The 26,723-nt window shown below is 53.0% G+C and overlaps 2 protein-coding genes across 2 annotated transcripts in view; one reads left to right on the top strand and one right to left on the bottom strand.

Moving 5' to 3' along the window:
- The window catches only part of ADAMTS7 (ADAM metallopeptidase with thrombospondin type 1 motif 7), a 137,853-nt gene extending 126,006 nt beyond the window's left edge, over positions 1-11,847 (bottom strand). Inside the window, exons 1-3 of the mRNA XM_014601147.3 lie at positions 11,238-11,847; positions 9,665-10,020; positions 2,746-2,944 (exon numbers count right to left, since the gene is read on the bottom strand). Coding sequence (XP_014456633.2) covers positions 2,746-2,944; positions 9,665-10,020; positions 11,238-11,334 — 652 coding nt within the window. The 5' untranslated portion in view covers positions 11,335-11,847. The remainder of the gene's footprint in view (positions 1-2,745; positions 2,945-9,664; positions 10,021-11,237) is intronic.
- Positions 11,848-18,850: 7,003 nt separating this feature from the next.
- LOC132243941 (interferon-inducible GTPase 5-like) lies at positions 18,851-24,346 on the top strand. Its single transcript, XM_059714499.1, has 2 exons — positions 18,851-19,028; positions 21,709-24,346. Exon 2 carries the CDS (start codon positions 21,736-21,738, stop codon positions 22,993-22,995), a length of 1,260 nt encoding a protein of 419 aa, XP_059570482.1. The 5' UTR covers positions 18,851-19,028; positions 21,709-21,735; the 3' UTR covers positions 22,996-24,346.
- The last annotated feature ends 2,377 nt before the right edge of the window (positions 24,347-26,723 follow it).

Genomic DNA, 26,723 nt, shown 5'->3' on the forward strand with positions numbered 1-26,723 from the left:
GCCCTGGGACCCATTTCTGTTGTGACCTTGGCTGCCAAAGCTCTGACTTCTGTGACTTTTCCAGTGCAGAGCAGTTGGCAGAAGACACCAAGATAATTTTTGCACTTGTGCACGGCAGTGGCAAACACCCTCCTAAGCACCTTCCCAGATGTTTGAGCACGGCTGCCCATGCAGCAGATGGCACTGGCAGGAACAAAACCTGTGGTTCATAAACCGTTACTTTGCTGCGCATTTTTTTACAAGTGAACTCACCCGCATGTCAAGGCCACAGGGAAAAAGTGGAGTGATGCCTGTTGTACGGCTTTCCCATAATTTCTTTTCCATATTACACGCAGTCTAAACTTCTAGCCCCTCGTCCAGTGGTAATTCAAAGGCCTTATGATCTGGATGAAGGTGGTCCAGTGGGATCCATTTGTGCATTTGTTTTTATATATTACCAGATTTCCAAGGTCCAAAGGGCCTATTATAGCTGTTATGATGGATGAGAGGAGCTCTGTTCATTTGGATTAACGAAGAGAAGGATGATAGTTGACTGAGATCAAGTCATCTCTAAGTCCCTACTTGGGAAAAGATTTCTGGAAGCAGAGGGCTCTTTAGTCCATTAGTCAAAGACAAATCAGGATGCAGTGATGGCATCCTGTAGCTAGACAAATTCAGACCAAGGGTCAGGTGTGCCAGGGATGGGTGTTGGTCATTGGAACACCTTGCTTAGGGCAGCGGTGGTTCTCCATTAGCTGCAGTCTTTCAATCAAAGTCTGAAGGTCTTTTCTGAAAGATTTGCTCTAGCCTAACCAGAGGACAGGGGCTTGATGACTATCTTGACTGCAGCAGACAAGCCATGATCAGGGCATAAAGGCAACCCTAGGCTCAACCAAACCATGAGCATCTCTCAGTGCTTTCTGAGGCTTTAAGTGTTGAGCAGATATTTGCATTCTGGACTATTTCTGTAGTGAACTCCCTTGTTCAGAAGCTGATCCACTGCACCGACCTCCCCAGTGAGCTGGTAACCGAGGAGCTGTGCATTTAAAACTGTCTGCCTTGGAGAGTGAGCACGGGGTACACATCAACAGCTACATCAGCTCTGGACTTGGTAGGTGTGACAGCAACAGGCTTATACAGCTCTTGAGTCTAGGTAGCTCTGGCACCAACAGACGCATCGCTGCAGCAAGACAGGCCTTCCCAGAGGCTGTGCAAGCTGACCCGAGCCCCTGGATGGTGGCTAGATGACTGATGGTCCTAACCACTGCTCTCCCCTCCCTCTTGGAAAAACCAGTCGTGGCATCCTAGTGGTTGGACTCAGATCTCCATTCCAAGCCTCTGAAAGCCAGTCTGTTCTACTGTCCGAATTGTCAGCAAATGTTTGAGACATAAGATGTAATTTGGAAAACCGCTGATGATACTCTAGTAAAACCCTGGTCCCAGGGGAGGGGGATCAGGACTCCTTCTAGGGGCTCTCTTTTGATCTGAGACTCCAGCTGTCCTCGTCTGGGCCACTTCTTCTAAATCAACTATTCCCCAGAGACATCCAGATGGACTGCAGGAAAACCAGTGGTCTGGAGGAATTTGACGTTGCATTTATCTGGGACAGCTTGCTTGCTTTGAGCAACGGTTGTTCTTTCTATTGTACCTGCTCCCGAAAAGCAGGAGATTGCAGCTGCCTTGGAAAGCACTGTCTATTAGTTCCTACATACTATCCTTGTTGTTTGATAGTACCTACGGCTGCGTGAGGGTTGAGTAAATGCCAGATTCCCCTTACACACATGCATGCGACTGCAGCTGGGTGCCTTGAGAGAAGACTGAGGGCGACGTCCTGCACCCACTGGCATCGGGCGGTTGCTGCTGTTGACTACAACAGAGTCAGGCTTTCATTTTGATAATCCAACCAGATGCTGAATTGCAACAATACCAATTTGTTAAATATTTGCTACCACAGAGCGGCAAGCCGGCCTCTGAGAACGAGGAAAGACATAGCAATCAGCAGCCTGTGGTTTAGGGCTGCAGTGACTCCGAGCACATGCAGACAAGAAGCCTAAGCAAACACAGAAATGCTGCCAGATGACAGGGAAAATGTTTTGCTCTCGAGTAACCCGCTACTTGAGAGATTCAGTCACAAAAGCTGCCTCATCACTGCCTGGCGGTGCTAGGTGAGCGAAGTGCCACTCGCCCAGGAGGAGCAGTGTGAAAAGCGGTCCGCCTTCCTGCAACAGAGATGCCCGTGGAAATGATGTGTTTGCTTCTAATCCTGGACCCCTGGCACTGATTCACTGTCAAGCCCTTTGCACCTTATCAGTCATAGGGTTTCACAGTGCTGCCAGACACCGAAAACAGATTAACACCAATAGATTTTGTGAGCTTTCTGGCTCCTCTCCCTTCCAGGTGCAAAAGCATTCATGGCTGGCCCATGCCTTTGTGCAGCCACAGGGCTTTCTTTTCAGCAGCCTAGTCGCCCTTGCAAACCTGGCCTTCAGTAGAATAAATTCCACTAGTCCCACCTCAAGCATAAGTATGATATGGTCTAGGATTAGCAGTCCTGTGCAGGGAGGGGCATGCGTGTTGGATGCGGTGTGCTTACTGCAAGAGGAAGATGCTGGGCTTTGCTATCAATGTCTCTGCAGTGGAGCTTGAGCAAACCTTGCAGGGCTGGGCCCTCTGTGCTTACCTCCACATGGTCTGGTTTAGGTGTATGCATTATTAAATCCCCTATCTTTGGCTCTCCACCAAATGGTAATAAAGCAGATAAAATACCTTGCACACCACACGTGCTCATTGGACTGGGCTGGTTCCTCTCTTGCTTTCTGCTGGATTCCACCAGCAAGTCTTCTTGCCCATGTTTTGGTGCATGGCGTTTATATATCCGGTGGGGTCGGGCTGTGCGGTCCTCATGCGTATTTACAGGCAGAGGCTCAATTAAATAGTCTTCGTTAGCAAGCCGAAATGCACCTTTCTGGGAGGGGAGAGAAAGTCAGTGTCATTTGCAGGATATGTCAACTTACCATGGAGACAATAACAGGGTTTGCCGAATATTTTGTCCAGAAACAGATGTTTTCTGAACCAACTGCTTCTACCTCTTTATCGGAGTGGTGAACTATAAACTCCCAGACACAGAGGAACAAGCCAAAATGAACTAAAAGTCCCATTCTAGCCTTGAGATTCAGAAAGCAGCATTTTTGCGCATGTAAAGTTAAGCTGATCTTATTGCCAAGGTGCAGGTAGAAATGTGGCAGAATAGTGGGGTTATTTGACCCTGAGGCACTCAGTAGCAGCACAGATGGAGATGGAGCCAGATGGGGCCTTCTCCAAATGTGCTGGCACAGAAAATGCTGAGAAGGAAGCAGGCACGTGTTCCAGTATACTGGGAGAAGCTTTTTTTTCTTCCCTTTATCAGTCACACTCTGTCTTCTGCCCTCATTGGAAAGGTTCTTCCGTGTGCTACTGTGACAGCCCAAAATATTACTGCTTACCAAGGAGCATTGGTAAGGTGCCAAGATATTGGAAGCCAGCTGCGGCTGCCTTTCTGCACCGTCCAAGCCACTCATGGTTCTCAGACTTCCTTAGCCAGAGGCCATGTATCCTGTCCTCACACATCAGGACATCCTCAGGGAAGCAGAGAAGCAGGAATCTGCAGGCGTATGAGATCAGGGCGGGATCTCGAGCATCTGAGGCAGCTCAGAGGGCGCTTGTACACGTGACGCCGTGACCATGTACACGTGATGGAAATGTCACTTTGTGTGGCTTAATGGCGTCACACAGTACACGTGCAAGACTTTTGGGCATTTTAAATGAGTTTGCATCATTGCAAACTAAATGACATCCTGATGTCGTTTAGTTTGCAACATTGCAAATTACGATGATGCAGGTGTCAGCTCGTCCCCCGGACTGCGGGAAAGGTGGGCAGGCTCTGCAAAAAAATGGATCAGGCCCCTCACCGCGCCTAGGTGCCTGCTGACGACAGAAGCAGTGAGGGGCCTGATCCTTTTTTTCTGATCCTGGGCAGCCCCGAGGGGTGGAGGGAAGGACCAGGGTCCCCTGCAGCTCAGGGGCTGCTCAGCCCACTGGCAGCTTGCCCCTTGGCTGTGGGCAGGCTCTGCTGAAAAAAAAAAGGATCGGACCCCCTTGTCGTAACAGTCCTGGAAACCCCTAAATTGAAATGGAAGGTTTCTATTAAAAACCCACCATTTCAAGTTCGGGGCATAGAGTGCAACCCTACAGACTAAACCCCTGTCTCGTGTCCCGGCGCCCAGAGTTACTAAGTGAGACAAACTGCATTCACTGTCAGCACAACAAGGAGAGGATGTGCTGTTGACATCTTTCCTTCGGTGGGAACTGAAATCCAAAAAGCTTCTGTTTGGTTAATAATAAACTCTGGTGCCTGACTCATATGGAGCACCCCGGCCTGGCCTCGGACCAAAGAGCCCACGATAGCAAGCTATCGGAAACGCTTCTGTTCTCCTGACTTTGCTCTGGGCATCCCTTTCATCCGACAGGGAGTTCCCCAGCAGGAGCCGGCAGGTTTCTCACACGTGGGTGCCCGCACAGCTATGGGGAGGTATCGCTGCCAGAAATATGTTGTTTAAATGCGTTCTCATGCTTTGACATAACTCGGTGAGGTCTTAACTGTGTGAGTTGCTGCAGAGTAGCCTTGCCCTGTCTCGAGTTTGTCTGCAACAGTCGGAGGAGCGGTGTGCTGACTCAGAAACCCATTGCCGCTGGGCTTTGTTTATTATGCTTTGTGAGCTGACATTTCCACTGTCTGCAGGCCACGAGGAAGAAAAAAAAAAGGGGAAGACTACAACATGGCACAATAAAGCTGGTTTTCTTAGCCTCTCATGTTTGTTCCAGGGAGTGTGATCACTAGCTCACTGTGCTGTGTGTGCACTGAGGCCTAAGAGCACTTCGGGCTCCTTGCTCTCCAGGGCTCCTTTCACACGGTGGAAATCTTCCAGCCGCAGAGCATGCACGCACAGTGCAACACACCTTCCAGGCGGCACTCACAACCCCTGTCTTGTGTGCGGATGTAATAGCGTATGGAGAGAGGGAAGTTTCTGGTGCTACGTGCTCAGATTCTGCAAGCCAGAGAGGAGCCAAAATGCTACTCACTGGCCACGGCTACAAGAGACGCTTGCTGCGCAGTAGCTCGTTACTACTGCGCACTAGCGTTGCAGGGCGGCGCCGGTTACTATGCAGTCATTTAGTACTTGGGCATGCAAGTACTAAATGACTGTGCAATAACAACTGCACAGTCAGCGTCTCGTGTAGACGCGGCCCCTGTGCTCCAGTCTCCCATTAACAGGTGGAGTCCAACATGCAATGGCAGACCTTTCCCCCAAGTTAGGCCCTGCCCCTGCTCTCGTATCCACAAAGGCAGGTCCTCCTGAGTTACGTTTTGGGGCTCAATCAGAGGAGCCCAGCTGTATGGATCCAGCCTCAGGACTGTGGCCTTTGTTAGCCATGCTACCTCAGTGGCTTCCCTTGCACAAGGCTGGGTGGGGGGGGGCTTCATTTTCAGATGCTGAGCATCTGTGGATGTCAGATGGAGCCTCTGGGGATCCAACCCTTGCTACCCAGATTCGTGTCTCATCCTGCCTGCCTCTCCCTTATCTCTGCTGCCAGCATCAGCCACAACACCGGCCCTTGCGCCTTCCCCTGCCTGCTACTGTTCTGGTTGCCTCTTGAAAAGAAAATGACCTCCTGAGTCCAGCGTGCTGGGTACTCACCCCATCCTCTCCCACGGCTCAGGAACACGAACCAAAGACTCGGGAGAGTTTGTGTTTGGAGCAGACCTCCCAGCAAGGCCTACCTCTCCTGGGGATGTTAACAGATGGGGATCTCACAGCAGACCCCATAGCTGGGACTCCTCTGGTCTTTCTGAGCCCCATGCCAGCCACTCTCCCTCATCTGAGGTGACCGAGCTTTGGTTGGTTTTTTTATGTCTGCTGCCCATGAGAGGCAGCTGCGTTTAAGGGACCGAAGCCCCAAAAGCTTAGCTTTCATCACAGAATCATGCTGTCCGTCTGCCGCCTTCTCATTCACAACCCAGCCAGCCTTTCCTCGACTTGCATGTTTTTGGTGATGCATTCTATACTCGAATCCAACTAATGATGCTTTCATGCCATGCATGTGATTTGTGGACCTGAAATTGCCCCCTGCTCCCTTTATCCACCCCAAATGCAGGTGCAGCCATGCAGGAAAGCAGCTAGTGTGTGTGTGTGTGTGTGCGCGTGCGCACGTGGGTGCATGTGTGTGTGCGTGCGTGCTTGCACACATTCAGGGGCGGAAAACAGCATCCCCTAGAATGTGCTGCAAACGCTTCCAGCCTGTATGTTGGCCGCCCAAAGACCTACACACACAGTTTAGCCTTCCAAAGGACCAGGGTCCAACACAAGACTTCATCCCAGACAAATCTTTCAAATAAATGATAATCAGCAATGACTGGGATTTGCTCGGAGTGTCTATATTTAAAGCTAATGCTACCACTAATTTAAAGTTAATTTTACCACCATTTTTCAATCCTGATAGTCTGTCAGACTAGAGTCCTAACTGTCCTGATCTCGTGTCACTGGTCGAGATCACCTAACACAAATCTGGAATGGAAAGGATCCTAAGCAGCATACGGTTATTCTAACTTACATGAATAACATGCTAGAGCAGATGTTGCACAAAAAGAAGAGATGAGCTCCTTGGCCTCTAGGAATGCTAATTACACTTGATCTTGCCATAAGTAGGAATTTCAGGTCAAGTCATCTGGATAAAACAACTTGGAATTGCAAAGTGTTTTCAATGGAAGCAGCACAAGGCTTTTAGTGTAAAGTATGTTCATCGTATATAAATGCAAGCCACTGTCCCCCGGGCCTGTAGCACTAAGCTTCTGCACCACGGTGCTGTCTAGCTCGTTCACGTTCGACAATGCCTAGCGTAATTCCAAGTGATATGTGATTCATCCTTTATAACAAACCCACAGTGCTTGCTGCATTATAGTCTCAACAGCAATCACGTAACACAGGTTGTATGGTGTTATTACAGCTTCTGGGGTTTCTTAGCTTTTGGGTACTGAAAAAAAAAGCAGGTTTAATTTAAAAATACATAAATGCATAAGCCAGTTTGAATGGCCCAGTGTTTTGGAAGCAATTTACCACCTGCATTCCCTAGTGATTCTCAATAAATGGAAATATAACAAGTGGTCCATCACCAGTCCTGCCGCACTCTGCGTTGGGAAGTTTGTTAACAACTCTTCTGGTCTTGCAATTTTCCTACCAATCAGTATTTTAGCAGACGTGCTCACATTTCACTTTCCCTGCACTTCTTTAGGAACGTGAGCTCATCCGTCCCCTTGAAGGGGACCCTGGATGGGTCACTCATAACAAGCCATTTGTTATTTATCTGAATTTCGTTCTCGCTCTTGTTTGTGGGTAATTTGTGGATAGATTTTTGCAAAAATCCATGTATTATTTGTATATTGTTCTAGGAATGGTTTGTGTGACCATACTTCCAGCCTATGAGCAATTTGCAATGGTTCTTCCTTTGAGTAATGTTTTATGCTGAGCTCATGTTGGGGGACTAGCCATATAAGTCATACAGGCTGTGTCTACATGAGATACTTTACTGCACAGTAGACTAATCTACTGCGCAGTAAAGCGTCACTGTCTACACATGCAGGCATTTATTGCACAGTAAATTAACCTACTGTGAAGTAAATTTACTATGCACTAAAGACAAATAGCATTAATTGCTCATGTAGACATGACCACAGTGTTGTTTTTGGTACCTGACTGGATGAATACCTTGCCCACAAACAGCATTTAGTGTGCTCATGTGAATACTTCCAAGGTGACGAGTTGTGCACAAAGTATCTGTGTGCAAAGGCACCGTCACATGTGTGTGCCCAACACTCGCCATTTCTACGAGCACCTTGGCAATGAACAATGCAGACGTACAAATGTTCACAAAAATGTGAATCAGAGTTTGTGTCTGTCTCCCAAATGAATTTGCCTCATTTGAATGGATGTTCGTAGATCTTCTCCACAGCATTTCTCCAGCTCTAGAAGCAAGTTGTTGTTACAATCCCAATCCCCAGAGGGTGAAATTGCCCCGGGCCACAAAAGACGTTAGTGCAAAAGGCAGTATTTGAACTCAGCTCCCAACATTATGCCTGGGCCACCAGCCGTTTTCTCCACCCTAACTCTTTTTCCTTGGCAGGCTGAAAACAAAAGCTAGAAACCCATCATATCGTGAGTCCAAGCTGTAAAATTGAGGGGTGGGGGAGTGCAAATTAAAGAGCCTCATTCTGTACTGTAATGAACTGTAATGTGGTGAGAGCTCCCTGAGACCATTCATATCATGCTGGTCTCAGTACAAACCCAAGGTCCTCTGTACCTCTCATTGCTCTTTCCACAATATATCTCCTGCCAGTGCCAGGGGAGCAAGCCTTTCCTGACCCTGACATGATGCACTGACAAGGACCTCCTGCACCTTGCTTTTTACACCCTAAATCATAAATAACACCCGCCGCAATGGAATGGTCACAGTCATCCTACTTCACCTTTCTGCATGATACACAGGTATCCTTTGCCCCTGCTTAGATGTCTCTCTTATGGCTTTTACAACTAGACACACTGGAGCTATCACGATTTCCACCAGTTGCACACCTTCCCCATGCCATCGGTGGTTTCCTCACCCAATTTGGGGGGTAAATGCCTACATTTGAGTATGCAGGGGTTTAGGTTGTAGCCGTGTTGGTCTAAGGATATAGGCAGACAAGGTTCCTTGGGTGAATTTGATATCTTTTATTAGACCAACCCAAATGTTTGGAGAATAGTTATTAAGCAAGCTTTCGGGTTCAAAAACCCTTCGTCAGGCTAAGGACGCTAAAAGAGCATCATATTCCTGCAGACCCAACCCTTGCACTGAGCAAACCTTGTTCTTGCTTAAAACAGCTGATGTCCTGGTTCTCAACCAGAGACACCTGCTTTGGGACAACAGACAGTCTCACATGCAGGCATCAAACCAAAACCTACTGAACCCTCCTCATCTCTGAATCACAGACCTCTCTCAGTGGGGATAACAGTAGTAGGTCCCTCCGTCTGACTATGGTCAGGCACATAAAGGCAACGTGGCACCTTTCGCTGCCTCCTGGCAATCAGCGTCCTTGCTGCCCCAAGACATCTGCACAAGAACAGGGATGTCTAAATCTAACAGCAGGCATTGGGCTGTGGGATCCAGTATTCAAAAGTAACCAAGCAAATAGGTGGGAGGACAAGAGCTAATCCTGCACCAGAGAAATCTGCCATTAACTTTACTGGATGCAGAATCCAGCCTGTGGCAGGAAGCTTTGTCCTGAAGAAGGTCAATGGGAGTTTTGTCAGTAAAAGCCTGGATTTCACCCATCGTTCAGGACAGATCAATGTAAGACCTGCCGTTCACTGGATCAGACCACAGATCCATCTTGCCCCATCTCCCATGGCACACCGTGGCCGACTGTGCATGCTGAAAGGCAGAGTGAGCTGGGTACAATGTGGGGGTTTTCTACCCATTGTACCCATTGCACTGAAGGTCTGGGAAGGTCTGATTCAGAGGCCGTGCTCCTCACTCCCATGCTCAATAGCGACTGAGTTATTTAGTACTTTGATACAAGGTGATTAGTTTTAATGAGTTCCCCGGGAATACTTACCAGCCCATCGCAGGTGCTCACAGCTGCCAAACCCCCTTTCAGCGCCTGGCTCTGAACCTCTCCGAGCATGTGGCAGGAATTGTGACCGTAGGAGCGGATCTTGGCCTCAGCGATTCCTCCATAGCGCCGCTCGCTCACAAACCCAGGAGCCAGGAGCTGGCTGTTGAGGCTTAAGTTGAACCTCAGGTGCTGTCCTTTGTAACGCAGTTCGTAAAAGGCGGGCGAACCGGTCCTTGGGGAGAGGGCCCTCTTGTGAACTGCGCGCTGAGACAGATCATAGGACAGAAAGGACCCGCTCTCGTCCACCTTGATGGGATGGACGACGTCGTAGTCAGGGGCCGGCTGGAGAATAGGGTCTGGGGAGACAACGTGTGAACTGTCACACACACATAATCATCCCCAAAAAGCACATAGGCACCTTGCTCCAAATCAAATCCGAGAGACTTAGGCACTTATGTAGCAACAAGGAGCCCAAATACTTTGGTGGATGGGAGCCTGTATGTCCCATACTGTCCCACCCCAGCCCTGCCCTGCAGCCGCCGGTGGGATGATAAATGCCAAGCGTTCAAGAGAGCACAGAGATACTCCAAGACAATGAAGAACAGGAGCAAAGGGTAACAGAGGGAGGTGTCGTGGGAGCGGAAGGACAGGAATAAAGATCATTCCTCCTGCTGGAAGGTAGTTGGGACACCTGAGTTAACACCTCCACCCTGAACAAAGCGCCAAGGAAATATCCTGTGGGCGTCTGCAAGTGCCACGAGACAAATGAACGCATGGACACATGCTCGGGCTGCTACAAGGCAGCGCGCTCTCCTGGCGAGCACATGTTCAACCTAAGTGGTGGTTAAAGACTTGTACTGGATCTGACAAGCAAGGAAACATGTCATGCTTTGCTTCAGGAGACCTTCCCGGCTGCTGGAAAACTCCTGAGACTTGACCCAAACACGATACTAAAAACATTTTAGGATCTATTTCCTTCCACTGGAAGTTTGGTGCCCAGCAAAAGACTTTGTCACAAAAGCAGATGCTTCCCCCTCACCCCTGGGTTTTGGTCACAGCAGGACCTAGCGGACTTGCCTTGCCTGGCTCCCTGCTACCCGTTACATCCATTATGTAATCATGCAAAATAGTTTGAGTGCAAAGGAAGGATCATGCCATTCCCTGATGAACTGTGCTGTGCACTTCCACTGACCACTCCTGCAAGCCACAAAAACGACCGTCCAGACACAAAGAGAGGCAACCTGCCACGAAGCCACCGCTTAGACCGTGTAAGGGCTCTACGGCTGGTTTCTCTCCACGCTAGCCATGCAGCCGGCTGCCAGCGGGCTCCGCACTCTTCAGCACCAGGAGGAGGAGGAAGAGGGAAGAGTCAAACCCCAGCCTGGGGATCAAGGTGTTCGAGCTGCCCGCTGCCAGTCCGGGGGAGCAGGGGCACGGCTGGCATGGTCCGGGCTCCTCCGGTCCCAGCACTGGGGGGAGGCTTCGTGCAGCCGCAGCCCAGAGATCTCCTCCATGCGATGAAGCCAGTGAAGATGCTTCCCCACCACCCCGCGCGGACCCCGGCGCTACCCACCTGGCTCCGGGCTCGCCTGGCTCCGGCCCCCGCAGCCGCTCAGCGCCAGCGCAGCGGCCAGGAGCCCCAGGGCGGCGGGGCTGCGCGGGGGGCGCATGGGGGTCTCCCCCCACCCCGCCCTGGGTGCCCGCGTCCTCTGTGCGTGTGTGCGCGTGACAGTCTGTGTGCGTGCGTGCGTGCCAATTTGTGTGTGGATGTGTCCGTATATGTGTGTGTGTGTCCCAGGCGCTTGGCTCCTCTGTGCCTGCCGGAGTGCGTGCGTGTGTTGCTCGCTTGGGCGCTGCGTGTGCACGGGTGTGTGTGTGTGCAAGTCCCGGTGCGTGTGCACGGGGGTGTGTGCAAGTCCCGGTGCGTGTGCACGGGTGTGTGTGTGTGTGCAAGTCCCGGTGCGTGTGCACGGGGGTGTGTGCAAGTCCCGGTGCGTGTGCACGGGGGTGTGTGTGTGTGTGTGCAAGTCCCGGTGCGTGTGCACGGGGGTGTGTGCAAGTCCCGGTGCGTGTGCACGGGGGTGTGTGCAAGTCCCGGTGCGTGTGCCGCGGCCGCCCGGGTGCCGGCGAGTGCGGTGCGGCGTGCCCGGCTGTCAGGCGGTCTCTGCCGGCGGAGGAGCCGGGAGAGGCGCCGCCCCAGCGCGGGCAGCCCGGCCCCGGGGCACGGAGCGTGTGTCCGCCCCTGCCCTGCCCTGCCCTGCCCTGCCCTGCCCCGGCCCCACGGCTCCTCCTGCCGGCTGCGAGGGGGCTTGGCATGGGGGGCCGCCTTTCCAGCCCCCCGGCTAAACCACAGCCCCTCTGCCCCCAGCCCCGCCGCCCATCTCGGGGTGCAGCTTCTGACCCAGAGGGAAGGAAGCTGCCAGCTTTGCAAAAGGCTCGGGGCTGGCAGCAACAGCAACCCGGATCCTAAAGCAAGCATTTAAAAAACAGTCACAGCAAAGGAGGCGAAAGGTGATGAAGACACGTCTGTGCAGTCATGAGAATTTTTCAGGCTCACAAAGCAGAGCCCCCATGCTTCAGACGGCCTAAAAATGACCGTCCGGCTATAAAAAGAGGTGACCGGCTATAAAGATAGTGCTTGAAAATGTGCGATGGCTCTAGGGCTGGTTTCTATCCTGCTTTTGTTTGAATGTCTGGCGAGGTTCTTGCAGCGCAGCACTCGCCGAAGGCACGAAGCGTGAAGCCAGCTCAGGGAGCAGCAGGCTCAGGACCCGCCAGGACCCGGAGGAAGACGGAAGAGTCCGGACACCCAGCCTGGGGGCAAGACGTGAGAGGTGTGAGCCACCGCTCACTGCCCACGGGCCTGAGGGTAAGTTAGCTGGAGTTAAAACCAGTCGTGAAATAGAAGCTACATGACCAGGACCGGCTGGCAGAAATGCAGAAGAAAGACTAGCTTAATTTGTGCATGATTAAGACCATTAGAAAGAGAGGGGAAGAGAGAGGGGCGTTAACACCCGTGGCGTGAAGAGCTTCGAAGGAATCAGGTGGGATATAACAAGCCATGAAGGACTGCCGCCTGCCTAGAAATGCTGTGGTCACGGCCAGGCAGCTTTAAACGGAAGGGTTTGCAAACCTATCATCATCATCGGTCATAATTATCATATCATCATCCTATCATCATCACTCATAATTCAACAATAATAAAACCCTAGAAGCCATGACAACCAGTAACGGTGAAAGCAGAGGCATCTATCCCGAAACCCCTGCCCCACCTATACCTCCTCATGGTCAAGGCTGGAAATAGCTGAAGCCAAACACCTGAGCTCTGTGTCACCCGGGGTTTCTCCTCAAGTGCGAGGAGCTCCTGAAGAATCACAGACAATGAGGGCGGGAAGGGACCTCAGGGGATCACATCTAGTCCAACCCCCTGCTCCAAGCAGGACCAGCCCCAACTACATCAGCCCAGCCAGAAGAGCTGGTTAAGCACACTTTCATCTCTGCAAAGTCCTTGGCCTGGTGTGAAAATACTGATAAAGTGGCAGAACCTTGCACTGGAGGATGTCAAAGTACTTGGCAAAAGTCAATGAAATGTCAGCTGAGTCAGAGACATGTTATAAGTGACTTGCCCAAGGTCACACAGGACGACGGTAGCGGAGGTGGGACTAGGCTACTGGCCTAACTGTCAGACACGGCAATTTCATGCAGAGCCCTTCTTCCTCGCTGTGGTCTACCAAAAGCTGCTCAGCAGCTGTAGCTTACATGGAGACTCGCTAGCTCCTGTTCAGCCCAGATCCTCACGTTGGAGGATAGTGTGAGCTTCAGGAGAGCAATAGAGACCTGCCAGCTCCCCCCGCCACCCTCCAGCTTCCCATGACTTGTGCAGAATAATATAATAATACCGTATCTCCCCTGAACATTAGCACTTGGGACAAGGTCTATATATTTCTTTTTTTCCCATTCCCCACAGCATACACGAAGTATGGGAAGCTATATTTCCCTTTATCCCACTGAAAGAGCTGGGGGTTATCCATAAAGACCACATCAAGAATGTGACTGCCGAAACATGTGCAATTATAAAAGGCTATTTTCCTAAATAGAAATAAGAAAATAATATGATTCCAGATTTTGCCCTGCTAAATACTTTATTTCCTTTTTCTTCACAGAACAAAATGAATGGCAATATAAACTCATGTGGAATTTCTTAAAATAATGGCTTCAGCAGAGCATGGGGACTGCAGGAACTTACACAGTTTAATTTATTAAACACATTTGATTTTTTGTTTCATGGAGATTGGTGATTTTCTATCATTTTGCCGAATCTGGCCATGCATGCATTCAAGACTGGCATATACCCATTTAGGCAGGAAGAGGTGGGGATAGGGGGGGAAGTAATGAATGGCAAAAATTAGCATTTAATTTTAAAAAAAACATTCTGAATAATTGTGTGTAATACAAGCCTGGCAAAAACAGGGTATTTGATTCTTGTTATGTGATTTTCTTTTTTAGTAAAACAGGTCATTCCCAGAGCTCTTGGGATTTCTGAACACAATTAAGCCACTCTACATGACACACTGTGACAGGTGTTTTGTAGAGTAAAAAGCACGTGAGCCCCGTTCCATACTTAGAGCTAATCTCCCCCTCCCTGCTGTAATCGCCTAATGAATCTGTTGCGACTGGGTTGAACAAGGCCTGTAGGATGATGGTAACACTGACAACGATGATGGCTAAGACGCTGTGTCCGGGGGACCTCAATGAATGACTCGCTGTAGAGTCAAACCTAGTCCTTGCTCCCAAGAGTGTACAGGCCAGGTCAGGACAAGAAGCAACAGGTGGATAAAAGAAACAAATGGCGAGAGAACAAAAAGGACGAGGTGCAGGGAAGGAGCCCTTGTCAGTCTCCAGCGCTCTGAGCTCACTCCCTGTCTAGCCGTTGTCAGAATCAGACCCTTCGTCTCCTCTGCAAACAGGAAAGAACAAGAAAGTTCATTTGAAAAGTTTCATGTCATTTGAACTGATGTTGCTGTGATGGGAGGACTGGTCCTGAAAGGTGCCAAGTGCTAGTGCTTTCTGTGAGCTTGATGCTTCACACCTGAGCGGCTGACTGATCTCATAATTGGAAATTTTCAAGTTTTTAACTGAACATGGATCCTCGTAGCAAAGCCATGAATGAGATTTTTACATGTGCTCAACCACAGCCTAAATTTGACTTCAGTGGCAGCAGAATCAAATCATTGTGGGCACCTCTGAGGCTCCCATCCATCATGTCCCGGTTACTTAAACAAGGTTTGGCAAGGTTCTTTGGGTAGATGAGATATCTTTTATTAGAGCAACTAAAGAGTTGGAAAAAAGTTCATTGCAAGCTTTCAGCAATCAGGACTCCTGGTAGAGGTGATATCTTTTATTAGACCAACTAGATTTTTGCAAAAAAAAATTCTTTAATTGCAAGCTTTTTTTTTCTTTTCAAAAATCTAGTTGGTCTAATAAAAGATATCATCTTTACCATGAATCCCGATTGCTTTTTCCTCTAGGCCAATACGGCTATGACCTGGATACCGTGCAAGCTTTCAGGCACAAACACACACGTTTGTACCCGAAAGCTTGCAAAGAACTTTTTTCCAACTATTTAGTTGGTCCAATAAAAGATACCGCATTTACCCAAAGGACCTTGCCTGCCTATGTCTTTAGACCAACGCGGCTACAACCTACACCCCTTAAACACGTTTTGCAATTCATTTTAAAACACATTCACAATGTCTGCTTGACTCGAGGCCAAGTGCTATCTTGAGCTACCCCAGAGTAGCTGCTGAGTGACTCTATGGACAGCAAAGGACCTAATATACCTGTGTAGCGGAGCGCTTTCTGACTTGCGGGAGTCTTGCTTTGGAAATAATACTTGTCCCATCTGTATTTTTACAAGGAGTGTGACACCTCGTGGAGGACCAGAAAACCTGCAGGCTGCTCAGGGCTGATCAATAGATGTTTTGCTATAAGAGCAAAATACAATGAAATATGCATATACATATGTATATATGACCTCACCAAGGACAAGAGATCTACTTTAGTGCCAGTGATGGTGCAGAATCCAGTTGTCATCAACAGGAATGATTATATCCTTAGAAAATGAAAATATCTATTTGCATATCTTCTGCCATGACATTTCTGAAGCCCTGCTCTCATATTTCCAAACTATATTAAATTTATAGTAGCTTTCCCATTCAATTTTCTTTTTGTACTGCTTGATTTTCTGTGCATGTTTGAGTATTCATCTTGATAATGCCACATGAGAAAAGAGCCCAAGAAAAATCAACACAAGAGATATGTTGTTTAGAGCAAAACTAGCAAACTTTCAGTCCTGGCCACAGACACTTGGATGATTACATACTTGTGCAAACAAAACTGCCGGATTTTACTAACATGCCAACTGACAGTCTTGTTAAGCTTCCAGTTTTGAATTACTCCTGTTCAAATAGAGCAGGAGGTGGTGGCTACCCTAGGAACAGCAAGGCAGAAAGATGCTGGTAGGTTCAAGCTACGTTGCATGTGCTCTTGTGACCACTCGTGGTCGTGTGCTAGCAAAGGGTGCTGTGCTCCACACAGTGAGTGCAATGGGATGTCAGCCTGCGGCATGGCACACAGAATCAGCCTGTGTCTGGTCCAGCTTGTATGCCCCCTAAAATGCACTGCCAGGAAGTCAGTCTTTTGCAGCTCTTTATACCTGGCGTCACCCCTGTTAATCCCACTCCGGGCTGCCTAGTTCAGCTGGTTTGGGCACAGCACTAATCATTTCCAGAGGGTCTGTTGCCTGCCCTGGCTTGGCTCTTGGCTCGAGTTGATTATGATCTGGTGTTAATAATGTCAAGGCCGATGGCTTGATCCCCCTGTGGATGTAACTGGTGGAGAAAAGCAGGTCTTTCTAAATTAGAGAAAAGCAGACGTCTTTGCACAGCAAGACTATGCAGCTGTATTGCTGGGGGCTGGAGAAGAGCTTTCTCCATGAAACTGCACAGGGAGCTTAAATTAGGCAGAAAGCAATTGCCTCTGTTGCAGTTTGCACAGATCCACGCACCAGTATATTGCACAAAGTGGCATGGGACAACCCAATGCCTGGGCACTGGCTTTGTTGGTTTACTGCATCTGCAATGCCACCTCTCCAGCAGCACCCAACCTCCTAACATCATGTTGGGATCTTGAGGCAGGGCTGACTCAATAGGATGCATGCCAGCCAGGGAACTACCCGCAGCATCCAGCTTCTGTTCGGATACATCCTAGCCTGACGCTGATGTGACGCTACTTATCTTAGGCTGGGTAAACTGCTGGAAGCGGAGTGGGTGAAGGGTCTTCAATATTCTTTAAATAAACCCAATGTTAGTACATCTTTTATGAATTACTGTTTAATTTCACCAGAGAATCTCCTTCCTCACTTCTTCACTCAACATATAGTTGGCTAAGCAGCAGCTCTGCAGAAAAAAGACCTGGAGGTGGCAGTGGACAAGAAGCCGGACAGGAGCCAGCAGTGCGCCCTTGTTGCCAAGAAGACTAATGGCATCCTGGGCTGTATCGGTATGAGCGCTGCCAGCAGATGGAGGGACGTGACTCTTCCTGTCTATTCAGCACTGGGGAGGCCACATCTGGAGTCCTGTATCCAGCTGTGGGTCCCCGCCTCTATAGAAAGGATGTGGACACGTTGGAGAGAGTCCAGCGGAGGGCAACGAAAGTGGTTGTGGGGCTGGGGGACAGGACTGGTGAGGAGAGGAGGAGGGAAATGGGCTGATTGAGTCTGCAGAAGAGAAGACGGAGGGGGATTGAATAGCAGCCGTCACCTCCCTGCAGGGGGGCTGCAAAGAGGATGGAGCTGGGCTGGTCTCAGTGGGGGCAGATACAGGACAAGGAGCAATGGGCTCAAGCTGCAGCAAGGGAAGTTGAAGTTGGATATTAGGAAGAATTTTCTCTCTAGAAGGGTGGTGAAGCACTGCAACAGGCTCCCCAGAGAGGTGATGGAGTCGCCATGCTTGGAGGTTTTGAAGACCTAGGTAGACAAAGCCTTGTCTGGGATGATGTATTTGGGGCTGGTCCTGCTGTGAGCAGGGTTTTGGACTAGATGTGACCTCCTGAGGTCCCTTCAACCCTTGTTTTCTATGATTCTATAATAACTACATGCGAGAGAATTATCTTTCTAGCTGTCTAGCTACTAGGAGTATTTGTGGCCAGTCATCGATTCATTTAATCCTCATTAAAGACCTTTAGTAGTAACTGTAATATTTCAGTAAGTACATTAGTATTTAAAGACTCTCCCTTTGGATTTCCTGCTACCTGGGCCTATAATATGATTTCATCTGGCATGGGAATGGGAAATGAAGGGAAACTGCAAGCTACTGCTGCAACTCCATTATTTTTTTTTGAAGCAAAGTCTAATGAGTACGGTGGGAAAGACATAACACATTTGCCCTAATTTTGCATAATACAACTGATTTCATGCAGACTTCCCTGGCAGTTTATCAGCTACATATTGAGGACGCGGGCAGATACGGGGAAAGGTCTCTGACCCTTTAGAAGCTCCTCTTTGAACTGGAGGTGGGCAATGTACAGACCTCCTTCCACTCTGACAGATAGTCGGGAACCCTGGCAGAGCGCAGGGGGGCACAAACAGCTGTGCGAGTGGAGAACCGGCTCTGTGGACACGATCTGTACTGAGCCCCCAACAAGTCGCACAACTCTTCCTTCGGCGGTAGCCTGGAAAGCCCCGTCCTGTTCATGTGAGCTTGTCACCGGAGGCTCACATCCCAGTTTTATGAACGGTCTGGATGAAGTGACCGCGCTACGAAACTCACGGCTCCATCCGTATATTCCCCATGTGCAGATCTCCCCTGACACCAGTGGGAGGCTTGAACAGAGTCAAGTGTTGTAACGCTGCAATTAAACATCTGTTCACTTCCTTCGTGGGGTGACACAAGTCTCTGCTAGCATGGCTCCCCGTTCTGCTCATCGGCCTTCGTCCTTCCTCGGGGCCCTTTCTAGTCAAAGGTCTCCCCTGCTTTCGGCACTCGCTATTTTCTCCCCTGCGGCAGCTCTCCGGCTCCAACCCTCTTCCTCGTCCCATTGGTAAAACGAGCAGAAATGAAAGCAGACAAACATTGGACTGCAGCGCTGGCTTCCTCATTGAACTGTAAAGGCAGGGCCAATGTCCACGCCTCTCAGTGACGCCACGCGCAGCGAGACTTTCTCCTTTAAAGGATCAAAGAGCACCAGAAAACACAGGCTGTCGTAGCAGGGCGGTTGCACACAGGGAGGCTATATACGTGTGCACGGGCACACACGCGTGTAGCAGCCAGGCAGGGTGGAAAGCAGCACCGGCAGCTCCCCACAGGTAGGTCTACGGGAGGCACAGCCACGCCGCCAGCAGCGGGAGGAGCAATGGACGGTGTGGGGTACGCTGCCCACATCTCCTCCCACTGCCGGCAGTGGCTCTCGCCCACCGCCGTCCCCCCGCCACCGCTCTCCTTCGGGCACGGCTCTACCCCGCACCGTGGCCGTGGCCCCGCTTCCCCCAGGCCACGGCTCCCGCCTGCTGCTACTTTGAGACCGCAGCTCTAGAGCTCTGCTGTGGTCTCCCCATGCCACGGACCCCCCGCCGCCATGGCCCTGGCCCTGGCCCCCTCAGCTCTACCCCACGCCATGGCCGTGTCAATGCTGCCCTCGCCGTGCAGCGTATGCCCGTCGCTGCTCTCCTCACGGCAGGGCTGTGCCCCACACCATGGCCGGCCGTCGCCCAGCTCCGCTGTCCTTAGGGCGCAGCTATACCCTGTGCCATGGCTCCAGCCCCGGCCCCGCTCCGCTCAGGGCACCGCTCTACCCCGCAACATGGCTGTGGCCTCGGCCCAGCTTGTCTCAGGGCACAGCTCTACCCCACAGCATGGCCGTGGCCCTGGCCCCGCTCTCGTCAGGGTGCGGCTGTACCCTGCATTACGGCCGTTGCCCTGGCCTCGCTCTCGTCCGGGTGCGGCTGTACCCTGCACTACAGCCATTGCCCTGGCCCTGCTCTCGTCAGGGTGCGGCCGTACCCTGCACTACAGCTATTGCCCTGGCCTCGCTCTCATCCGGGTGCGGCTGTACCCTGCACTACAGCCATTGCCCTGGCCTCGCTCTCGTCCGGGTGCGGCTGTACCCTGCACTACGGCCATTGCCCTGGCCTCGCTCTCGTCAGGGTGCGGCCGTACCCTGCATTACGGCCATTGCCCTGGCCTCGCTCTCGTCAGGGTGCGGCTGTACCCTGCACTACGGCCATTGCCCTGGCCCCGCTCTCGTCAGGGTGCGGCCGTACCCTGCATTACGGCCGTTGCCCTGGCCCCGCTCTCGTCAGGGTGCGGCTGTACCCTGCACTACAGCCATTGCCCTGGCCTCGCTCTCGTCCGGGTGCGGCTGTACCCTGCACTACAGCCATTGCCCTGGCCCCGCTCTCGTCAGGGTGCGGCTGTACCCTGCATTACGGGCATTGCCCTTGCCCTGCTCTCGTCAGGGTGCGGCTGTACCCTGCACTACGGCCATTGCCCTGGCCCCGCTCTCGTCAGGGTGTGGCCGTACCCTGCATTACGGCCATTGCCCTGGCCTCGTTCTCGTCAGGGTGCGGCTGTACCCTGCATTACGGCCATTGCCCTGGCCCCACTCTCGTCAGGGTGCGGCTGTACCCTGCACTACGGCCATTGCCCTGGCCCCACTCTCATCCGGGTGCGGCTGTACCCTGCACTACCGCCATTGCCCTGGCCTCGCTCTCATCAGGGTGTGGCCGTACCCTACACTACGGCCATTGCCCTGGCCTCGCTCTCGTCCGGGTGCGGCCGTACCCTGCATTACAGCCATTGCCCTGGCCCAGCTCTCGTCAGGGTGCGGCTGTACCCTGCACTACAGCCATTGCCCTGGCCTCGCTCTCGTCCGGGTGCGGCTGTACCCTGCACTACGGCCATTGGCCTGGCCTCGCTCTCGTCCGGGTGCGGCTGTACCCTGCATTACGGCCATTGCCCTGGCCTCGCTCTCGTCCAGGTGTGGCTGTACCATGCACTACAGCCATTGCCCTGGCCCTGCTCTCGTCAGGGTGCGGCTGTACCCTGCATTACGGCCATTGCCCTGGCCCCGCTCTCGTCCGGGTGCGGCTGTACCCTGCACTACGGCCATTGGCCTGGCCTCGCTCTCGTCCGGGTGCGGCTGTACCCTGCATTACGGCCATTGCCCTGGCCTCGCTCTCGTCCAGGTGTGGCTGTACCATGCACTACAGCCATTGCCCTGGCCCTGCTCTCGTCAGGGTGCGGCTGTACCCTGCATTACGGCCATTGCCCTGGCCCCGCTCTCGTCCGGGTGCGGCTGTACCCTGCACTACGGCCATTGGCCTGGCCTCGCTCTCGTCCGGGTGCGGCTGTACCCTGCATTACGGCCATTGCCCTGGCCTCGCTCTCGTTTTGATTTAATTTATTTAAAAGCATCTTAACAAAAAAGATAAATAAACTATGATTAAATGAAAAAAATACAATTTAAATAAAAAAAAAGATTTTTTGATTAAAAAAAAATCATTGATTTTTATCGACCCTGCTTGGCACCGGGGAGTCACAGGAGCCCACTGCCTCGTGAAGTGATGGGGCTGCGATGCCAGAGACCCACCCACCTCTGAGAGTCCTTTCAGGGGAGGGCGTGCTGCCCAGGGAGGGGAGCCTGAGTCGAAGGCCAGGGTGAGACGGGGCAGGACCCTTCTCCGCAGTCTCCAGACCCCTTGCTGCCCAGGGCTGGGCTGGGCTGGCTCCACAGCGGGAGGTGGCCCCACTTCCAAGCCGTGCCTGGAGCACGTGCCTTCCCAGGAAAGCCATTTGGGGGCTGGATGGGATCACTGCTCTCACACTGGGCTGTGAATCTGAGCCCCCACCACGGGGGTGGCCGGGGCAATCGCTTCCCTGATCAGCCCACGCTGGGGACACCGAGGCACCCTCCCTGCAGCTCAGCTCCCCTCCCTCCTGCTACGAGCCAGTCAACCCTAATGAAAACCTTTCCTTTCCTCCCCGCAGGCTCCAGAGCACCTTACAGGAGCTGCCATGGCTGGTGCTGGTGAGAATTTGGGTCCTGAACCCCTTTCCACCATACCCCCAGAGCAGCAGGAGGAACTGAAGGCTGCACTAAAGAAAGGAGACCTTGTGGCAGCAGCCTCGAAAGCCCGAGAGGTTCTGGCCAGTCTAGACAAGGTGGGTCTCAACATTGCCGTCACAGGGATCGCAGGCTCTGGCAAGTCATCCTTTGTCAATGCCATGCGTGGTGTGGAGGATGGAGATAGGGACAGAGCCACCACAGGAGTGACAGAAACAACATCTAAGCCTGCCTGTTTCCCACACCCTCAATATCCCAATGTCATCTTGTGGGACCTGCCGGGAATTGGGACACCAACATTTCGAGCAGACACATACCTCCAACAGGTGCAGTTCGATCGCTATGATTTTTTCATCATCGTTTCCAGCCCGCGCTTCACAGAGTACGACATCAAACTGGCCAGTGAGATCCAGGGACTGGGGAAGCGCTTCTACTATGTGCGCGCCAAGGTGGATCAGGATTTGGACTACGAGCGGAGACCGTACGATCAGTCTGGATGCCTGAAGAGACCGTCTGCTTCACGCCCACCACAGTACGACGAGGCTGCGATCCTGAAAACCATCCGAGATAACTGCATTGGAAACCTGCAGAAAGGAGGGATGGATTTCCAACAGGTTTTTCTTGTCTCAAACTGGTCCACTAATGAGTATGATTTCCCCAAGCTGCAGGAGACTCTTCTGCACGACCTGCCCAGTCACAAGCGATTAGCTTTTCTCCGCTCCCTGTCCAACCTCTCTAAAGAAACCTTGAAGGAGAAGAAGAAATATTTGATGGACCAGGTATGGCTGAAGAATTTAGCTTCCTTAGGAGCCGGTGTAGTTCCTGTGCCAGGCTTTGCCACTGAGCGCAATGCAGTTCTCCTGGTGACATTCCTGACACAGTGCTGCCAGGACTTTGGCCTGGATGAACATTCCCTCGACGGGATTGCTAGGCGCACAAACAAGCCCATCGAAGAGCTGAGAGCTGTGATAAAGTCCCCCCTGGGCCAAGAAATCACAAAAGATCTCGTCCTTAAGCTCCTGTCCAAGGCAGTAGGTGGGGCAGTGAAAAACACTTTGGTTTTCAACAATATCCTCCCCATAGTGTGTCCCGTGCTAGGTTCTGTGGTATCAGGCATCCTTTCTTACAAGACCATGTACAGCTTGCTGGAGGGTTTCCTGAATGATGCTGCTGACGACGCCATACGTGTGCTGGAAAAGGCTTCGAAGTGAGAAGCCTGTATGTCGGCAATGGGCCAGCGCTGGCTCTGTGACAGGGATGCAACCAAGTGAAAACCCCTCTGCGCTTTCTCCCCTGCTGCCCCATTCGCGGGAGAGCTGCCAGCAGCCAGCCACGTGCTTCTTCTGCCCTGGGCTGTGACAGCAATCCCAGCAGGCATCTCGCTTCCTTGAGCAGCTTTCCTCCCCCGTGCTGGGCTTGCTTTGCTTCTGGACTTGACGCCGAGCAAGGCCAATGGTGCAGCCTACCCGTTCAGGTGCCTGAGGGAGTCACGGGGTGATTGGAGACTCCCGCACATCCCCATGAGCTTGGCCACCTCTGCCACGGGGCCGTCTCCTCGGCATGAGCCTTTGCTTCTCTGAACAATCATTCAGTTTTGTGTCCAGCTTTCAGGATTCCTAGGCTCCGATATTGCCTCCTTGCGGGTCCCAGCCTGGGCCCCTTTCCTTCCCAAAACTACATCATACTTTAATTGCAGTGACCCACATTTACTTTGCATCAGCGGCCCATGTCCAGTAGTCGCTGCTCGTGAGGCAATGTGGTTTGGGCCCAGAGACACTTTGGACTTGTCCTAAGGGGAGCTCTTCTCCACAAGCGTCTCTCTCCGGTTCCTCCCAAGACAGCATGTGCCTGTATCTGCAGAACTGGGCTCCCGAGCTGAAGGCCTGTGGGCCAGATCCACCCATAGGGCTGGGAGAGGGGCAGGGTGCATGGGGGCAGGCCTGCCACTGCAATCCAGGGGACTGAGCCTCAGGTGTTACCTGGCTGCGTGACACCCATGGCTGCCTCCACCGCTCACCTCACCAGTGCTGCCTCGCCGATCTGGCCTTCGGGGAGCCGATCCGGCCCTCGCCAACCTGGCCCTTGAGGAGCCCCGGGGTCCAGATGCAGCCTAGGCACAGAGTCAGTCCGACACTCCTGCTGGACAGCTTTGGAGGAGAAAATGAGGCAGGGAGTGCAGTGAGGCTGCCCCAGGGACACACGGCGGAGTGTCCGTTAACCTCGGGGAAAGACCCCCTGGGCCCCCCCGCTCCCCCACATCTGCCTCTGCTTGGAGACGGCGGGGAGCAAAACCCCACGCCTGGGGTGGGAGCTTCCGTAGGTCTTCGGATGCTTTGGAGGAATAATTTAGGCCGTGTTAGCATGAGCGCAGTTAATCAGTAAACCACCTGCTACTGATTGTGAAGAGTCCAGGATTGCTTTCTTGCTATTCCAGGTATTATGAGCATTTTACCTTTTGCGGCTGCAATAATCACGTCGTGGTTAGACATCGCTTGCCTTTCTCTGTTTTTAACTGTCTGTTTTCTCAAATTAAGATTTACATTAAAGTTTCCTTATAACGATTCCTGTAGAGTACTGGGGTTCATTGGGACAAGCTTCCTGAGCCTGCTTTGGGTTGGTCATGTCACCATGGGCACAACAGGTCAGTGCTTGGTCCTTCTAGCAGAGAACATGGTGAGACCACCCAGCAGCTCAGTTCAAACCCAGGCTCCGTGCCCCACACCCGCCGTCCCTGGCCTGGCCTCCTGGCCTCTCCATTTTGAGTCCCAGCACCTCTGTGATGGCCCCACTGACCCCTCACCCTCTTTGGTTCAAGCCCCATCTCAGGCTTGGCCCTTCTAGCTGCTCTGTGTCCCCACAGCACCGTGCGCCTCCTGTTCCCCACCTGCCATATGTCCTTATCTCTGGTGTGGGCCATGGGAGAGAACTCTTCTGCCTGGGGGTGACAGAGCTGGAGGAGGTGGCCTCTGGCATCTTTCCATTAAAGATCCACTCGTGACACCCTGACCGGGATCCCAGACATCCTATCCCCTGTGAACTTGTCCCAGCTCCCCTTAATCTTGTTTCAAACCAGCTGTGGAGCTCTGTGCAGTCTCCTGCTGCTCAGCTCTGCTCTGGGCTGCAAAGACTGTGTTATGATCTCCAAGTAAAGCTGTGCAGAGGTGCAAGGACCTGTCCCCCAGCTGCTGGTGGTTGGCAAATAACAAGCTGCATGGCTACAAAGCTCTTACTGCACATGTATGGCCCTTGTACACGTCATACATTGCCTAGATGCCCAGACAAGCAGCAGAGAGGGGGAAGATGTGTGCACCACCCCTGTGGTGAGCCTGCCCCAGCCCCTGTGCCAGCTGGTCCCCCACCAACCTGTCCCTGTTGCAGTGTAAGTGGGCACCTTGGTAAGAAGAGCGCTGCAACCCCTGTGCTGCGGGAGGGGCTCCAGGCCCCTGGGGGACTCCAGCCTCTGACCCAGGCTGAGGGGCTCCAAGTCCTGCGTGCGGGGGCTGATGGAGCTGGGAAGGATGGGGGCTGGGACTGGGGCTGGGGCTGTGCGGGGGGGGACAGACAGGTGAGAGGGCAGGGGCCGTGCAGGCCTGCGGTGCCCAGGATAGCTGGCTGCAGGGGTCTGTGTCGCCAGCCTGCGCAGCTGGATCTGCTGGGCTCAGGCGCAAAGTGCCGTCAGTGAGGGCAAGGGTGGCAGCTACTGTTCCCGGGGCTCCCGTTTGCACCTCTGCCCTGCCCAACCCCCTTCCCATGCTGTGTGGTGGGGGAGCAATAACCCCCTCTTCCTTCTCTCTCAGCCCGCGAAAGCTTGGAGCTGTGGTAAGTGTCAGCGTGATGGACCCAATCCAGCGGAGGGCACTGGGGCCTGGGGCAGTGGGGAAAGGGGTGGGCTGTGGGCTGGCCCCAGGAAGCTGCCCCGGGGCAGGGCAGTCCTGCTCGGGGTCACAGCTACCCAGGGTTTGAAGACTGAAGAACCAGGCTAGGGAGGGACCGTTGTGGTGCTGGTGCTGTCTGTACCCTTGGTGCCCAGGTGCCAGTGCTGGCCCAGCCGGGAGCTCGGTGGCTCCTGGGGGTGGGTGGGTTTCCTGCACCTCGTCCTTGGAGGTTGAATGTGGACCCCTGGCCTAGGGGGCTACGTCACCCCTACCCCGGCTCCTCTGGGCTGGGGCAGGGCTGTTTCCTGGGCTGGGGTCAGGTCTTGCCCTCCCTTCTGTGGACCTGGCAGCTCTGGCTGCATGTGGGCCACGGGGCTCCTGGCAATGCCACCCCCTCAGTGCAAGCCCTGGGGCAGGGCAGGGGGTCAGTCCAGGGGCGCAGATCCCTGTCCAGCCCCTGGCAGCTGGCGCCTGGTCACTGTGGCTGCAGGGCAGGGTCAGTGCAAAGGTCTCCCAAGCTCATGGCCAACAGCTCCCATCTCCCTGGTTCTCCTGTGCCCTGCTATGGGGTGCAGGGTAGGGGCTGGAGATGCTCACACAACCCCTTTCTTCCTTCCCACACAGGGAGCAGCTGGGGCTCCAACACCTGCAACATAGGTAAGTGCAGGGGCTCTGGCCTGATGGACTCTCCAATGGGGACCCTGGCCTTGTGCCACGTCAACCCTGGGAGACCCGGGTCACCCCAGGCTGGGTGGCCAAGGGGCTGAGTGCCAGGAGAGCTGTGTGGCTGGGTCCATGCTATCCCCTGTGCCCCTGGAGGAGAGGAGCAGAGAGGGGGTGTTCATCGCTCCCCCAGGCAGCCTGGGCTCTGGGTCTGCGTGTGCGGGGAAGGGGCTGCAGCCTGGGCACTGCCGGGAGCAGAGCTGGCGCAGTGCAGGGGACCTGGCAGTGGGAGGTGTGTTGGGAAGGGGCAGTTCCTTCCCTCTGTGCAGGGTGTGACCCCAGGTGGAGATGAGCGCCAAGTCAGTCCCTGCCGCTGCAGACCCTCTGGCTGCTACATCCGG

The sequence above is a fragment of the Alligator mississippiensis genome, chromosome 11 (assembly GCF_030867095.1).
Source record: "Alligator mississippiensis isolate rAllMis1 chromosome 11, rAllMis1, whole genome shotgun sequence".
NCBI lineage: Eukaryota > Metazoa > Chordata > Crocodylia > Alligatoridae > Alligator > Alligator mississippiensis.

Bases quoted from the DNA above. Each gene is read 5' to 3' on its own strand.
- LOC132243941 (XM_059714499.1), top strand. From the start codon at position 21,736: ATGGCTGGTGCTGGTGAGAATTTGGGTCCTGAACCCCTTTCCACCATA.